General features: G+C 39.6%; 1 protein-coding gene across 3 annotated transcripts in view; it reads right to left on the bottom strand.

The window, feature by feature from the left end:
- Positions 1 to 16,389, bottom strand: part of ARNT2 (aryl hydrocarbon receptor nuclear translocator 2) — a 142,833-nt gene that overhangs the window by 95,871 nt on the left and 30,573 nt on the right. For all 3 annotated transcript variants that reach the window (XM_054041731.1, XM_054041732.1, XM_054041733.1), the window contains exons 2-3: positions 11,657 to 11,768; positions 5,834 to 5,881 (exon numbers count right to left, since the gene is read on the bottom strand). In XM_054041731.1, the coding sequence (XP_053897706.1) occupies positions 5,834 to 5,881; positions 11,657 to 11,768 (160 nt within the window). The remainder of the gene's footprint in view (positions 1 to 5,833; positions 5,882 to 11,656; positions 11,769 to 16,389) is intronic.

Below are 16,389 nucleotides of genomic sequence, written 5' to 3'. Positions count from 1 at the left end.
TCAGATGTGCAGGTATTACATGTTGGAGTCATTGTAACAGAATCAACACATTTTAGAGTTCTGTTTCCACATTCACAATTCCCACTGATATCAATAAGGACCTTAGGAATAAGCCTACGTTTCAGTCACGGGTATTCTTAGTAAAAGTCATGGACAGGTCACGGGCAGTAAACAAAAATTCACGACCTGTGATCTGTCCGTGACTTGTACGATATACCCCTAACTAAAATGTGGGCCGGGGGGCCGCGGGTTCTTTTGTGGGGGGGTGGCCCCGGATCCCTGCTGGTGCTGCGGGGGGAGGGGGAGACGGGTAGCAGCAAGCGACCCAGGACCCCGCTGCTGTTGGGGAGAGGTGGGGGGAAAAAAAGTGTTGGCGGGGTTCCCTACCCAGCTCCGCATGTCCTTGCAGCTCCTAAAGGGAGGGGTGGCTTGGGGGGCTCTGTGCGCTGCTCCTGCCACAAGCGCCAGCTCCACAGTTCCCATTGGCCGGGAACTGCAGCCAATGGGAGCTTTGGGGGAAGCACCTGCGGGCACTGGCAGCACACAGAGCTCTCTGGTCACTCCGCCTAGGAGCTGCAGGGACATGCTGGTGGGAGCTGGAGGACCCTCATCACCACCACCCAGGTAAGCGCCGCCCCGCACCTCCTGCCACAGCCCCCTCCCAAACACCCAAACTGCAGCTGCTGGCCTGAGCTACTGGCCACTGCAGAAGTCACGGAATCTGTGAGTTCCGTGACAAACATGCAGCCTTACTTAGGAGTAAATCATCAACTAGTATACAATTCAAACAAGTGTATTGCAATATCAGCCCTTAATGGTTCAATAAATTACAACCTCTCTCTTTTGTTAAGGTTACCGTATACTTTGTTTATCACATTCTTTCTAACGAAGGACCTGTTTCAGATTCTCAGCTATCTGTGAGTCAGATGGTATAGCCGTGTCGATCCCAGGATACTAGAGAGAGATTAGATATGAGAGTTCTGTGTAAGCTCGAAAACTTGTCTCTCTCACCAACAGAAGTTGGTCCAATAAAAGATATTACCTCACCCACCTTGTCTTTCTAATATCCTGGGATCGACATTGTTTTTAACTATGCAGTGTGGTTGTAGCAATCAATATCATACAGAGTAACCAATGGACAACAGGACCCACTGCATGGAAACAGTGACAAAATCCAACATTCCATGGTATTTATTATTTTAAGACTTTAAAACTATTACATTAATCCATAGGTCAGTAAAGGACCTGACCAAACAAATAAATCGGACATTGACCTGAAAAGTTGAGCTTAGTAGATAGCAAGAGGGAACATAGACCCTTTTATAAAAGGCTCTGATCCTGGAAATTTACATTCATGGACAGGTTTAGAAGATGGAGTCCTGGATTTATAATTCCTAACTGGTTTTTAAAGAATGTTTTTGAGAGTATTAAATCTAAAGTCCCCAAAGTCAACAGTAGGTGGGAAATCTCCTATTGACGTTAATGGGCTTTGGATCAGGCTCTAGATAAGTGAACCTTACTGATTGTGATCAGTCGGAATGTTATCATGTAAAATAAAAGGGGCAAAACGTATGTGATTTTCCTTGTTCCTACCTGGCCATCCTCTCTGCAACAGCAGTACTTTGATCATCTTCCCACCTAGAAACAAAATAACCAGCTCTCTAAGCTAAGGCGCACAGACTGAGAAATTTTGGATACGACTGTCCCCCTTCTTTGCTCTCAGCAGAGGATCTCTACAGAACACGCCTACCTTGCAAATTTTTCATTATCACCTGAGATTTGATCACCATCATACCTGTAAACAAAATATGGTAAGTAAATTTAAAAGGCTTATGCAAAACTAGAAAGTCAATACAAAGTAGAAGGCGAAGACAACACTTGCAATTGCAACTACTATAAATTACACCAAGAGAAGCAGGATATTATGGGAATGATGGAACGGAAAGGAAAAGGGGACTCTGGTGAAACTTTTTGAATGACCAGGAACCAGCTGTTAAAAACTCTCTTTTTGTGTATTAATAGGAAAAAGGTCAAAATATGACCCACTAGTTTCACTTAAAATATTAGAGCTTTTTTGTTTATTGCTTGAGAAAGTTGTACAAAGCACCATTAGTCTGTTACTAATAGTAACCCATGAAATATTCCTGGTTGCACAGCTGTAGTAGGGATATCTTCAGCAGGCTGCATCCACTACCCATGGCACTCAGTAGAGGGCAGTGATGACACATACAAATTGTGGAAAGACAAGAGATATCCAAACACAATTCATTATTTTATGGACACCTTTGTAAACAGCTTTAATACGGACACTGTACACTCCACCAAGTATTCTTTATGATCCTGGACCAGATCGTCTGCTGGCGTAAGTCAGTATAGCTCCACTCAAGCCAATGGAGATATACTGATTTACACCAGATGACCATCCGCCTCTCTGTATTAGAAATAACATACTGTGTTTGATGCAAGTGTCTGTCATTTCACAAGGCATAGTTATCACCAATGACCTCTTCTGGATTGAATCTCAGACCTACTTCCTTGTGTACAGATTTCAGAAGGCTAAATATTATTACACCTGAGCCGATACTAACCTCCCTAGAGTGTGTATAATTGTTGCATTCTAGTGGTTGCAGCCTACAGAGGATAGAAGCCTAAAATCTACTATTTGAGTATTCGTGGGTTACTACCAGTGATTAATCAATCATACTTAAATAGGCATCTTTTCTGTTTATTGCCTGAGCAATTTAAAAGCACAAATCTTCTTTTCCGTTAATCCTATTCAAAGGTTATTATATAAAAAGAGAATATTTCACTAATAAAAAGCTGTTAGTATGCTACAATTAAAATGCTCTGTACACTTGCAAAGTTAACTTTCTACATAGACCCAAATATGTACATGCCAAAAATAAAGTTATAAGAAAGAAAAAGAACAGTTTAAAATGGGTTGCATAAGATATCCTCCCAACTCCCATAGTCCTTTTAATTTTCTAGGCCAATGAAGGCGTTAACACACATGTCAGTGCACATCTATGTACTTTCTATTCTGTTCCAGATGTAGCAAAGTTGCCTTCCACATCTGGTGCCCTTTTCATGCCCCCCAACAAAGTGGAATTCTGCTTTTGCATCAGAAGCAATAGCAAAAAAGTGTAGTGTCCTTCTGCATAGACGTAGTGTTTAATGTTCATGTGTGTAGCTATGATCCCTTGCTAAGATCACTAGAAACTCTCCGCCTCCCGAAATCTGGTTATACTCATGAGTTATACACACAGGGCCAGCTCTTCAGTTGGTGTAAATGCACCAGTTTTACGTACAGTGCCTATTTTTTTTAAAAAAAGATCTAGACAGATAAACAGAGTTGTATAGAGAAATAAAGCATAACTGTATAGACACCTACTAGATGTGAGAGTTCTTGAGACAAGTATAGAGTTATGCTCAAGTGTCAAATACAGGAAATAAAACTTCTTATTTTCTCTTATATTAAAGGACTGAATTATGGTCAATCAGGTAGCAGGAATTTATAATAAATTATATCATGTTATGTATTATAAATTACAAATTAAATTAGACTAAATATTTTGAGTGAAATCCCAACGCAACTGAAGTCAATGGAAGTTTCACCTCTGTCTTAAATGTAGCTAGGACGTTATCCTTTTTGTAGCATTCTCCAAAAGGCAGTCAGGAGCATAAGACATTACTTATGTCACCTTTTTTCCTGTCTCTCTTTTCTAAATATATAGTCATCATTTGGAATCAGTATTTCCTAATGTGGACAAGAAATAAAACAATATCTAAAAGAAGATCCTGCTGTTGGAAATAAATCAAAATACCTGGTCCCAATGAATATTTATTTTTTGAAAAGTTGAGACAAATAAACCAAAAACGATGGGTTGTCAAGAACGCAATAATAGCGCTAAATGCTTTTCTGAAAATAAAGAGCATTAGTTCTCAAGAAAAGCCAATCTGATTTTCTATATTATAATTGTCACTTTGCCTTGATAAATACAAAGGCACCACACCTTAATTTATTAGTATCTTTAATCCTTTAAAGCTTTCATGGGAAATACAGTATAAACAACAACTTTTTTTTTTTTTTTTTTTTTTTAAACTTAAAGGGTCACCATTAACTTTAAGTGTAGACTGTTTTTTTTTTTTTTTTTTTTAAAGTGAGTTAAAAGTACTTGTAGGTACTAAATTTTCTCATGAGCCCTCCAGCCAGTTTTTTTCAGCCTTACAGTCACATTTCCTTTTTCATTGAGTCATATGTAAATCCTCAAAATAGAGCTCAAGTAGGACTGAAGTGGTGCATTTTGCCTTAAGGTTTCATCCTGTAGTCGCCATTCATGCCAATAATCTCAGGATCAGGCCCTTATTTTGTACTGACTACAAGATAAAATGCTACTTCCTCTATTTTACTTTGCTTTCTGGGATGTGGTCATGCCCTGAAAATATAAAGGAAAAGGATAGGCTCAATGGAGAGTGCCTGCATCTCTAAATAGCGTATGCTATTAGATGGAAACAAAATAAAGTGTTGCACTTTCCCAAAAAGAGTACAGGGTTAAGGTGCTGAAGCACTAAAAGCCATTAAGCACCAAATTCTGTCTTCAGATACATAAGCACCTGAATTTAACGTTAGATAAGAATTTGGCTTCAACAAAAATAAAAACAGGACCCACAGGGTCAAATTTTCAAAGGCTCTGGCAATGAGTGGTGTCATGCAAAGTACATATGCACCACTGTGCCCACAAAACCCTACATTTTCGCACGCGAACAGATATCTGCATGCACAAATCAGCTCAGTATAATAATATTTTACTTCTGTAGCGCTGCCGGAGGCACTTAAAGTCTGTGAAGTTCTTTAACACTCACATGCTTAAAATACCACTCAAAAAGGTGGATTTGGATATCCACTGAGAACAGCACTAGCTAAACAGAGCTACTGTTGACCTTACTAGGTAAGTCATGACATGGTTTTAGAATTTGGTTCTAACATAATATCACTGTCAATATTAGGCAGGAAAACTGTTCTAGAACCCTATTAATGACAACTGTGATTAAACATGGCTGTTATCATGGTTCCAACTGCAATGTGAGTAATAGTGGTGGGCTTCTGAATACACACGGTGTGTCCCATATTTTTCTAATGGGAAAGTGCAAACAATGTAACCAAAAGTGAAATGAAAGGTGAAGGATGGCAATGTCACTTAACTTTTGTTTCAACTTTACTGGAATATTATATTACTGCTCAAGACACACACACAATATTTAAAGTAGGATCTGGCAGAATATTTTAATCGTCAATTTAAAAATTACAACTATCATAAGCAATATAAAACTCATTCAAATCAACAGGAAACTTATTTTCAGTGGCAAAAAGACAAATTCAGCAACCAAGAATAATGAGCGCTCATCTCTCAAAGTTGGAATATTGTAACTAAAAGTCACAAATTTCCTCATCTGAAATTGTTTCCGTGATATATGTAACATTTCATGTGATAAAGCAGAATGCATTCTGAGTGCCGTGAGGCGACAACTAAAGAAAGCAGATTCATCTGAAAAAATTTGCTCATTAAATAGTTCCTGCAGGGTTTGACACTCTGTGGGCTGAGACCTAGTGGATATCAACCTACTTACTACTGGCTATTATGTGCCAGAATGTAGTATGCCTAATTTGCCGACACAGAAGATGTTGCCTATGAAGTTCAAGCCAATTCGTTAGCACTGGGAGACACCAAACACATTTCAGCCTGACTGTAGTTTTGTCAATATTAGTAGTTTGCTAGTTGTCTTCCTGCATCGTAAAAGCCAATCATTTAGCCACGTACTTATAAAAGCTCACCTTGAAAATTTGCTGGGACCTTCCCCATCTTCATCATCAAACTCCATTCTGAAAAAGCAAAATTTTTGAATAAGTAATCATTATTTAAGAAGCCAAGAGTTAAATTAACATTCTGTCAACAAAAATCTGCATTGCTGTTATTTTCTTCTTAATTTTAAGTGAAATGTAGTTCTTTTGAATGTGCTGGATTAGCAGCCCTCAGGCCTGACCCAAAGCCCACTAAAATCAATAGGAGTCTTTCCATGTATTTCAGTGGGCTTCTTTGGGTCAGGCCGATACATAATGAAGATCTCTGTTATCCACATAATACAGAAGAGGGCAACAGTCATACAGACTTCCCCGCACTGTGCCGCTCACATGCTTTCGCCCAGGTCTGGAGAGTTCACATGTAACAGTGAGAGGGAGCAGTAGGTCAATGTCTACATCTAATAGTTTCTTGGCCTCTGCTAAAACTGGCTGTCAATTAGTCCCAACTGATTGTAACTGTGGTGGTTTTTGGACTTGTCAGTTAGAAACCAAGATCACCAACTCATTTCACACTGGTCATCAGGGAGCCCTTAGATGCTGATGACTTTCAATCACTACAGACCTAGATTAAATTAATTAGTGACTTTTAGCCACTACAAAGTCATGTAATAACAACACTATTACTTAAAACAGAAAGTATTTTTACATCTCTATGTTTCTATACTTTATAAAGGTTGGCAAGCATTGCTATACTAGCTTTACCGATGGGGAACATAGGATTAAAAAAAAAACAAAAAAACTTTTTGTTAGGCAACACAAATACTTCTAAGTTTTCTAAAATTTCCGACTGCAATAAGACTTAAGGAAATTCTGGATTCCATATGCCCTCAAGTTTTTTATGATAATAAATGCAATAAGTTATAGCTATGGCAAAAGGAAACTGCAAAGACTATTTAGGTCTTCATATTAAAAAATGTTTCACTGAATTAAAAACAAATATTTTTAAATTAAAAGTTATATTAAAGAATAGAGAGTACAACACTGAGTTCTGGGCACAGAATAACTTCTTTGAAACTAAGAAACAAAATACAAATGATGAACTACACAATGTAAATGACCAGATGCCCTCTAAAAAATTTCTTTGGATGGCACTAATCTATATACAAATAGAACAAAAACAAAAAATAATCACAAGAACTGAAAATCTCATTAGAAAAGACACATTAATACTTCCAGATGGCAAGAGTGATTGTTCATTTCTAAAGGAAGTGGTCAGGAAACCACTTTCCAAAAAGGTCTCATAGAAAAAAAAATGTGGTTTTTGTATATAGGTTGGTTGAAGTCTGATTTCATCATCGATGTTTCCACTGAAAATTATGTTGCGCTCTTCTGATCATTACCAAGTTCTGTTTCAGAATCACTTCTATATAATGAATGGCCTTTCAGTTGTATTTTTGTGGAGCAACAGTGACCTCCAGTGGCCAGCGAGGCTAGTTGTACAGAGATATTGTTTACAGCTAACTCATGGCCAATCTGGTATTCCATAACAATGCTACCTTCAGTAGGGGGCTCTCCAAATATTCTGAATTCGCTCAGACCAGCTGCATGGGAGATATTTCTAATAACGTACATGTTACCTTGTTGAAATTCTCCTGTGATCCTTGTCCCTGCAATTGATTTGGACCCTTTCACCTATGTTGGTGCCACTGAAGTCAAAAGAGCTCTTTACGGGCACAGGGGTCACTCTATGAAGATTCAACTGCAGGACCCTTGTCTATAAAGCAAATCCTTCCCTAACCTCACTGGCAAATGAAGCACGAGAGAGTCAAAAGTTTACTGCGGGTGCTACACATCCCTTGACCTGGAGGAAACCAGCTGGGGAGACATGGGTCAGAGCTGGAGGATGCTTCACTGTGTAGCGCTTCCAATCCTTTCCCTTGTGGAGAGGTATTAAAGGGGCTCTTACCTTGGTGGAGTTTTTCCAGAACCCAGCCAAAACACACTCGGGGAGGGAGGGAGTGTTGAGAGCTGGATCTTCCCATGAGCATAACATCCCAGCTTTATTATGTTTGGTCCAGTTTATTATTATTGGAATATGCAAAGCTTGATAACAGTGTATTTAGGGCCTGGTCTTACAGCCCTTACTCATGGGACTCATCCCAATGGAATAAGTGAAACTAGTCATGCAAGTATTTATCCAGCTAGATAGAGCTGAGTTTCTTAAAACTGAAAACTCTTTGGAGTTAAGACTGCCAGTCAGTCATATGTATAGACAGCACCTACCACATTGTGTGGATGACTGGAATGCAAACAGAAAATAAATCTAGGCATTTATACCGTGCTTATCACTGTAGTATCTAAGTGCCTAGAGCTGTGGTATCAGGCTTTAACATACTAGTTTTTAATATATATATATCGCTTTGTTAGGCTACAACATAATTGCATTTTTATTCCAAATGTAAAACAATGCTTATTTAAAAAAAAAGCAATTAAACGAACTTAATAGAACACTTGTAAAAATGCTGCACAAAATTAACGTCAACTCTAGTCTTTGTTTTTAAAATGAAAAATGTAGAAGTGGAAATCAGAGATATGTTAATTATATGACAGGGAAAAACTCAGATCATCTTGAAAAAACACTGGGTTTAAAAGTAAGAGATGCTAACTGGTTGCCTTACACTAATATGTATGGTTTAGAATGAGGCAGAACCCAGAAGGATAATGAATCAGTTTTAACCTTTAGCATAACACAGCACAGCATGTAAAAAATATTCCAACAAACTCACCTTACCCCAACAGATAAGATCCTCTATTCAGAAAGAGTAAATTGCATATCAGCAATACAGCAGAAGTAACTTCCCAGAAGACAAATGACATCATTTCAGAAACAATACCTTTTGTCTACATTTAAAACTCCCATTTAAAAAAAAGAGACGAAAAATATGCTATCCTGGGCTCTCATACTGAAGAGACAAGAATAAATCTTGTTTTCTTCTTTAACATAGTATTGAGCTGTTGTGAAAAGGCCAGATAGTAGTAATTATATTTATAAAGTGCCCCATGCAAAAGCTTTCTTGGGTGCCATAAATAATACAAGAATTATAAAATATAGTAACATTTTCAGTTAAAAACACATTCAAGCAAGAAACACAAAAGGCAGGTTGAGTGGGGAAGATGGGAAAGGTAGCTATCCTTGAGGGTGCGGGCAGAAAACAAGTTTCACACCCTAGGGCTCATCATAGCAAAGGCAAAATCACCTGCTGACCTAAGGCCAAAAATCAACGGAGCCCTAAAAGAAATAGATACCCAGCCAAAAATAAAACAACCCAGAAGAAAGAGGCCTGAAATATAGCCAGTGCCCGCACTGAGAAGGGCTTTAGAAATCAGCATAAGCAAATGAAATAAATTGAAATAAGTCTGCATACTCTAACTGCCCTCATCAATGGAATATCTTATGCATTTCTACCATTTTTTCTTCCCCACAAAACGTTTGGCATAATCCACAGACAGGAAAAACATATTTCCTAGCTGTCAATGGAATGGAATCCTTACCTTGCAGAAACACCTTCTGGACAGACAATGAGCTTAAACTGGCATATATTCAAGCCTGTACAACAATTATTTTGCCAGAGTGCATCAGCAATTATAAACAAAAAACAATTTTCAAAAAGACACCAAAGTTTGGAAAGAAGGCCATGTCGCTGGCTGCATTCCTTTGCGTTTGATCTGAAGCATTCCTTTCTAAAGTGCCCAAGGAGTTAGGTGTACAAAGATACATCACCGGGGGAGTAAGGAAAGGACTAAATGCTTGTTACAGCTTTGTTCAAAGAGAAAGTACAATGCATTAGACACAGCAGGCAGACCTACCAGGCATTCTTTCCCTGGAGGTCAGAATACATAGACTGAATAAAATGCTTTCTCTCTACCACCTTAGGGAGGGCCTTCTAATCTAGAACGAAGATGCACTGATACAAAATTGCCTTCTGTACAGCAGAAAACCTACAATATCTAATTCAGAGAATTTTTATATTAAATACATTTTTAAATAACTCACTTTTACCTTTTTCCCCCCCATCCCATTCTCCTGCATATAAAAGATGATACTTACAATGGTATATTTAAAACTCAGGACCACGACCTTTTGATTTACCTTTCAAATCAATATTTTGTATAACCAGCAGACTTCACATTTAGCAACATCAATCCTTGGCAGTCACTACTTAGTAATTAGCATTAGTAGCTGACCTGCCTGCTGCTCAGCGGTGAGATCATTTGTCTGGTCACGTAAGAGTCCAAGACAGTTAAAGTTAGACTCTTCGTAAAGTAGCCACTAAAAAGATGTTAAAGCTTTCTCTTTTTTCCATAGATTCCAAGGTCAGAAGTGACCATTGTGATTATCTACCCTGACCTCCTGTATTCGCAGGCCATATGGAACGTCCCCAAAGTAAGTTCTAAGAGCAGATCCTTTAGAAAAATATGCAATCTTAATTTTAAATGTGTTTGTTTTTTAGCATAAGCTTGAAAACGCTTTTGTGTTCAACGGTTTTAACACTAAATGTAGCTTTTTCAAACGGGATAGTTCATGATTTAATAAGATCAACTGCATACAGTTAGCTCAGCATGTGGAAGCCCACTTCACAGGTAAGGCAGATCAAAGGAACATATCACACCAGTGCTCCACATGCCTCATCTGGCTGCCAATTTAATTCCAGGTCTAAGACATGGTCCAGATCCTCCTGTTTTTATTCACATATGGATTGGGACCAGCTGTCCTAGCTACTGTCTCTTGTATTCCCCTAGAAGACCATTAAAATTGACAGAACACTTTGGCTGACAATCACAAGCAGAGAACTCACAGGAATTGCATCAAGGTTCTCTCACTGGATGCCCCTCAGTTGAAGGATCTTTACTCTTGATGAGCCCTGTCATGGCCATATTTAGGGGGCAAACATAGGACAGACCTGTGTATGCCTTTCCCTAATAGAATAGTGAAATCTCCAGGAAAATGATCTCCTGACCGCCATCTGGATTTCATCTGCCTGGGAAAGTAGAAGAAAGCACTTTTCCCCTGTGAAACTCCTCTACTCCATGTTGAGGGCACTCAGATATTACCATGGGAGGAGCCACTGAACTACGTGATTTAAAAAAAAAAAAAAAAAAAAAAAAAAAAACACACCACCACAAAATATTGTCCTGCTTAGGGACACAACATTAGGAATGAGCAAAAATAGTTTGGATAAAATAAGAATTTCCTCTTCCCCAGCAAAACCTCCAGCCATGATAAGAAAGGAACTTGAACCAAACCTCTCTCAGATACTGAGACATTTTAACTTCTGGTTTCCAATCAGGCCCAGGATATGACATGCCAAAATACTTTAAGAGAGGCAGTAGTTGTGGTTTCTGCACCTACGGCAGAAAATGGAAATACTGTATTGGAAATTTAGGTAGAAAATATGTAGTTGGGAGATTCCAAGCCCAATTTTCAGACCGAGTAGGTTTGGATAAATTTACATAGGCAACTAGAATCACATCTTGCTCCACTTATTTGCATGAGATATCTCATTGAGACCAATGGGATTACTCATCTGAGCAAGTATAACGTGCTTAATGGCTTCAGGACCACATCCCTGATGGATGCTTAGCCAATCCATAACACCATAACCTTTTGAGGCTTGCCCATCACTAAACAAAATACACACACATCAGCAAATTCAATCTTACAACAACAACATACATGCTGAAAAGAAAACCAAAACATACTAGCCAGTGTTGTGACGCCTATTAGTACATGTATGCATTTAATTTATGAATGCACATAGTTTTCAGTTTCACCACTGATAAAATGAAATAACTTACCCAGAACGCCTCTTTCCTCCTCTAGCAGGCATGGATCCTGCCATTCTCACCTGTCCTGTTGCCATAGGTGCAACCGGCAATGTCACTGATCCAGGAATATCTGAAGCCATTTCTGTAATACAGAATGAAAATCATGTTATCCACTATGAAAGGAGCAGCCAGTGATAATGACATAAGAAGGCTCTTTTAAAAACCAATCAGTGTGGAATGATCTTTCCTTTTATTTCTAAATGAAGACAAATCTATTCTTTGTGGTTTAAAGGACTGTACAAATGATGGCAAATTCATTACACTCTTGCAATAGCTTCAGTTTTGTCAATAGACATCCTGAGTGCAATTGGAGAGAGACACAGTCATGGCATACACAGGAAGCTGTGTATTTCACTTACCTATTAACTCACTGTACTTTTGTTCCCTACTGTACAGGAGCTGCCAATGAAGCCTAGCAGTCTTTCACAACACCTAAGCTTCCTCACAGGGAATTTTTTGTCAATACAAAACTACTGAAATGAAATAAGTGATGGGGCATAATTTATCCAGATTAGGCAAAATTTTAAAATATATTCAAATTCAATATTTAAAAGTATGACAAACCCTATAGGCTGGTAATTGTGGGAGGCAATGAGGTCTAGTGGTTAGAGCAGGAGATTGGGCCTCAGGAGATGTTATTTACGTCCTAGTAGCATTTAGAGACCCTGATCAGAATTAATGTCCCAAAATGCAAGGCGCTATAAAAAAAATACAAGAAGGCAGACACTTCCTGGAAGAACTCTAGGTTCTTATTCATATCTCTATCAGTGCCTTTGTGTGCGACATTGGGCTAATTCGATCTCCATGCCATGCTTTTCAATCTGTAAAATGGGGATATCAACACTCACCTTAGTAAAGTATGTTGAGATCACAGAATTTAAAGGCATTTTTATTATCCAAAGACAGCAATTGGATGGAAACATTTTATTATACTTCAGAATGAAATACACTATAGCAGTGTTTCCCAAACTTGGGACGCCGCTTGTGTAGGGAAAGCCCCTGGCGGGTCGGGCTGGTTTGTTTACCTGCCGCGTCCGCAGGTCCGGCCGAGCGCAGCTCCCACTGGCCACGGTTCGCTGCTCCAGGCCAATGGGAGCTGCTGGAAGTGGCGGCCAGTACGTCCCTCGGCTCACACTGCTTCCAGCAGCTCCCATTGGCCTGGAGCAGCGAACCGCGGCCAGTGGGAGCCACGATCGGCCGGACCTGCGGACGCGGCAGGTAAACAAACCGGCCCGGCCCGCCAGGGGCTTTCCCTACACAAGTGGCGTCCCAAGTTTGGGAAACACTGCACTATAGGAAAACAGAACAACGTAGTTCTTTCCCTTCTTTCTATCCCATAGATTAAGTATATGTATGGACTCTGTGGAATCATTATAAAATGATTTAAATGAAAATTCTCTCTCCCTCTAAAGCATAGAGATTTCACAGACTATTTACTCTAGCATGCAGATGAGATACTACCAACCAAAGGTCACAAGGTCTAGCAGTCACAAAACAAAAACCCCAAAATGTTTTGTTAAACTGTACAAGGATTGTGCAAACTGGATGTATTTTATTACTATTCCCTCCCCCCAAAACAGCTGGTAGGCTGGAGCTTGCAGAAGGATGGAGAGGAATCTGCTGAGAGTGAGCACACATCAAGAGGAAAAAGAGCCTGGATGATAAAAAAAAATGTTCTCCTTCACATACACATACAGCACCTCATTACTCCCTGCCCCTCAAAATGCATTCTACTGCAAACTTCAACCCTAAATATTAATTCCAATATTTTAAAATGTTGTGGCTTTTTTTAAATATAATTTAGAACCACACATCTCAGGGTTGGCAAAGGCATCTTTGGTCATCTGGTCAATCCCTGGTTGAAAATGTTGCTACGTCTTCAGTGGAAGTTTATTGATTTGGGGAGCAGGGATTGAGGGTTCTCTTTTTTCATTACTCAGTGCCGTAGCCACGATGTTCCGTAACAGAGCGAAAAACAAGACAGTGACTCTAGGGGTGGGGAGGTAAAATCCTATAACAAGGGGCTTCTAAGGAAGGTCAGAGCCGTAATGTTGCCTCCACTCCACAAATGGACCCCATTAGACTGAGCAGCCTACACTAGCTTTAGGGACGTGCCATAAACCAATCCTAAAACAGAGAAGAATCTGGGCCTACGAAAGTTTACTAACAGAAAGCAAATTATTCGAGAAATCCTGTTATTTTTCTCAACATACTAACACAAAAAACCAACTGTGACGGGGAAGCAGAAACCCACTCTTTTTAAACAGCATTTTCTTTCATGTTTGGAGAGCACTTCATTCCTGACATATTTTATTCAAATCCATTATTCAATAATGTACATTTTCAGTCTCATTGTTTCTGTTCATTGCTGTTAGGAATTTCTTTTAGCACATTTATTTTATTTGCTGCACTTCTTTTCGACCAAGAAGCAACAGAGCAGGGAACTTAAAATAATATGCTTCAAAAAATGCAGTCAAGGATTTAAAAAAAAAAAAAAAAATATGATGTGTCTCCAGTACCATAAGAAAGACATAGTAGAGTTACATAAAGGCACTAAAACATAAAAGCTAAACCACTATTTCTGAAAATAAGTTATCTATGAAATATACCGACAATCACCTCACATTTGAGACATATAGCTGATGGTCATCTTCAATTGCTCTGCTGATTCATTTGTTAAAGCAGATTTTAAAACCCTAATAAGTACGCTCTTACAGTGTGTTTCTCGCTAAGAGAAACACTGAAATACACACCACTAAGAGGACTGCTCTTTTAACCAGCATGCAGCTCTACAGCAAAAAGGGATATTTTAACACAATTTCAAATAAATCCCAAAACATCCTTTATTAGTTTTTAATACCAGAAAAGAAACGTGAACACTCATTTGTGATGAGGCATTTGTACAGCACTATTTTCCTTCAAAACAAAATAAAGCACATACAGTACCTTGAAATGACATGTTGAGGGTAAGAGGGTCAGAATGGACTCAGCACATTAGACCCCAAAAGAGTCTAAAAATCTAGAGTAGCATGTAATTATAGGTCTTTTTACTAACAAGAAATGCGGTTGCCACTGCTCCAACAGTACATTCCACCCTTGACAGCATTCCAACTAGCTCACCTTACTTATTCAAGGAGTCCTGCTGAATTTAATGTACTACACATGTGAATAAAATCAGCAGTAATTGCCCCTCGTGAGTTGTTCCAAGCATTAACTTCACTGCTGAAGTGTCTCAGGATGCAAAGAGAAGGGCATTCAGCTTCACAGCTAAGAAGGTAAAATAATTCTCTAGGAATTTAGTTTGTTAAAGACCTTCTTTTTCTCCCATCCTAGGAAAGACTGTATGCAATCAGCATTACAGTGCTTTCTACCAAGCAGCAAAGACTAGTGGAAGACAGAAGATACAGAAGGGTAGATTCCTCAGCCCTTCAGTTATTTTTAAATCAGACAACTCTCAACCCAAAAAGGATCCCTCAGAATACAAAGGGGAAGGGGGTGATATAAGATGTGAGAGAAGGAAAATAGTGCTCGTCACTTTTCATTGTCCTCTCCATCCAGCAGAAGTTTCCAAACAATCAGCAGATGTAGTGAGCAGACCCTAAGAGGAAGTGGACCTCGCTAAGAAGCAACTTGGATAACTTTGCCTCTTCTGCCTATGACCACACAGGAATGCATTCAGAACTGTGAGACAAGGACAATCTACATGGTCTTGAAGTTTCCAGCATGGTGAACTTGTTCCACTCAGCTCAGGTGGTAGAAATTCATCAAGCAGTATGGCTTTTTGCTGGCATCTTGATCATCTGTTAATAATACATGATTTTAACCAAATGACTTAAGGCATGGTAGGTAGAGACCTTAGATTCAGGTCTTTGAAATGAACATCTATTTGTCCTTCTAAAGAGCTATGTACAATGGAGATTAACCCTAGCGGCTACCTGTTCATCCAAATATTGAATCCTTTCCACGAAAAACAAACAAACAAAAAGAAAGAAGAGATTCGGTTAGAAGTTAGGCACAATCATGGACTTGTTCATATGGAAGTCCAAAACCAGTTGAAAGAGGAATTCCTCAAGCACCTGAAACTCTCATCCATCCAGGAAAAACAGTAAGAACGGAGCCTTGCTCACTAGGAAGCTTAAATCTCCAACAAGTCACACCAAAGAGCTACTTTCAGAGTCAACAGATTTCATGTAATTTTTCATGCATGTCCTCAAGGAACTATAAGCATGGAAAGCAAAAGCCCATCAAAACCCCAGAAAGTCAATATACCAAAACTGAAAACAGAGGGAAGTTTCAGGCCATTCATAAAAACAACTCAAATAAACCCGCTGTGGGGAACAGCTTGTGGACGTGATATGCTTGCATGCATAGCAATACAGCACTATATACACCAGGGGTCGGCAACGTTCGGCACGCGGCTCGCCAGGGTAAGCACCCTGGCGGGCCGGGCCAGTTTTATTTACCTGCTGACGCAGCAGGTTTGGCCGATTGCGGCCCCCACTGGCTGCAGTTCACCATCCCGGGCCAATGGGGGTGGCGAGAAGCCGCGGCCAGCACATCCCTCGCCCGCGCCGCTTCTCGCTGCCCCCATTTGCCTGGGACGGCGAACCGCGTCCAGTGGGGGCCGCGATCAGCCGAACCTGCCACGTCAGCAGGTAAATAAAACTGGCCCGGCCCGCCAGGGTGCTTACCCTGGCAAGCCG

Source organism: Malaclemys terrapin, chromosome 10 (genome assembly GCF_027887155.1).
Source record: "Malaclemys terrapin pileata isolate rMalTer1 chromosome 10, rMalTer1.hap1, whole genome shotgun sequence".
In the NCBI taxonomy this organism is placed as follows: domain Eukaryota; kingdom Metazoa; phylum Chordata; order Testudines; family Emydidae; genus Malaclemys; species Malaclemys terrapin.
Note: the sequence above shows the minus strand (reverse complement) of the source record. Positions and strands in the feature narration are given on the sequence as shown.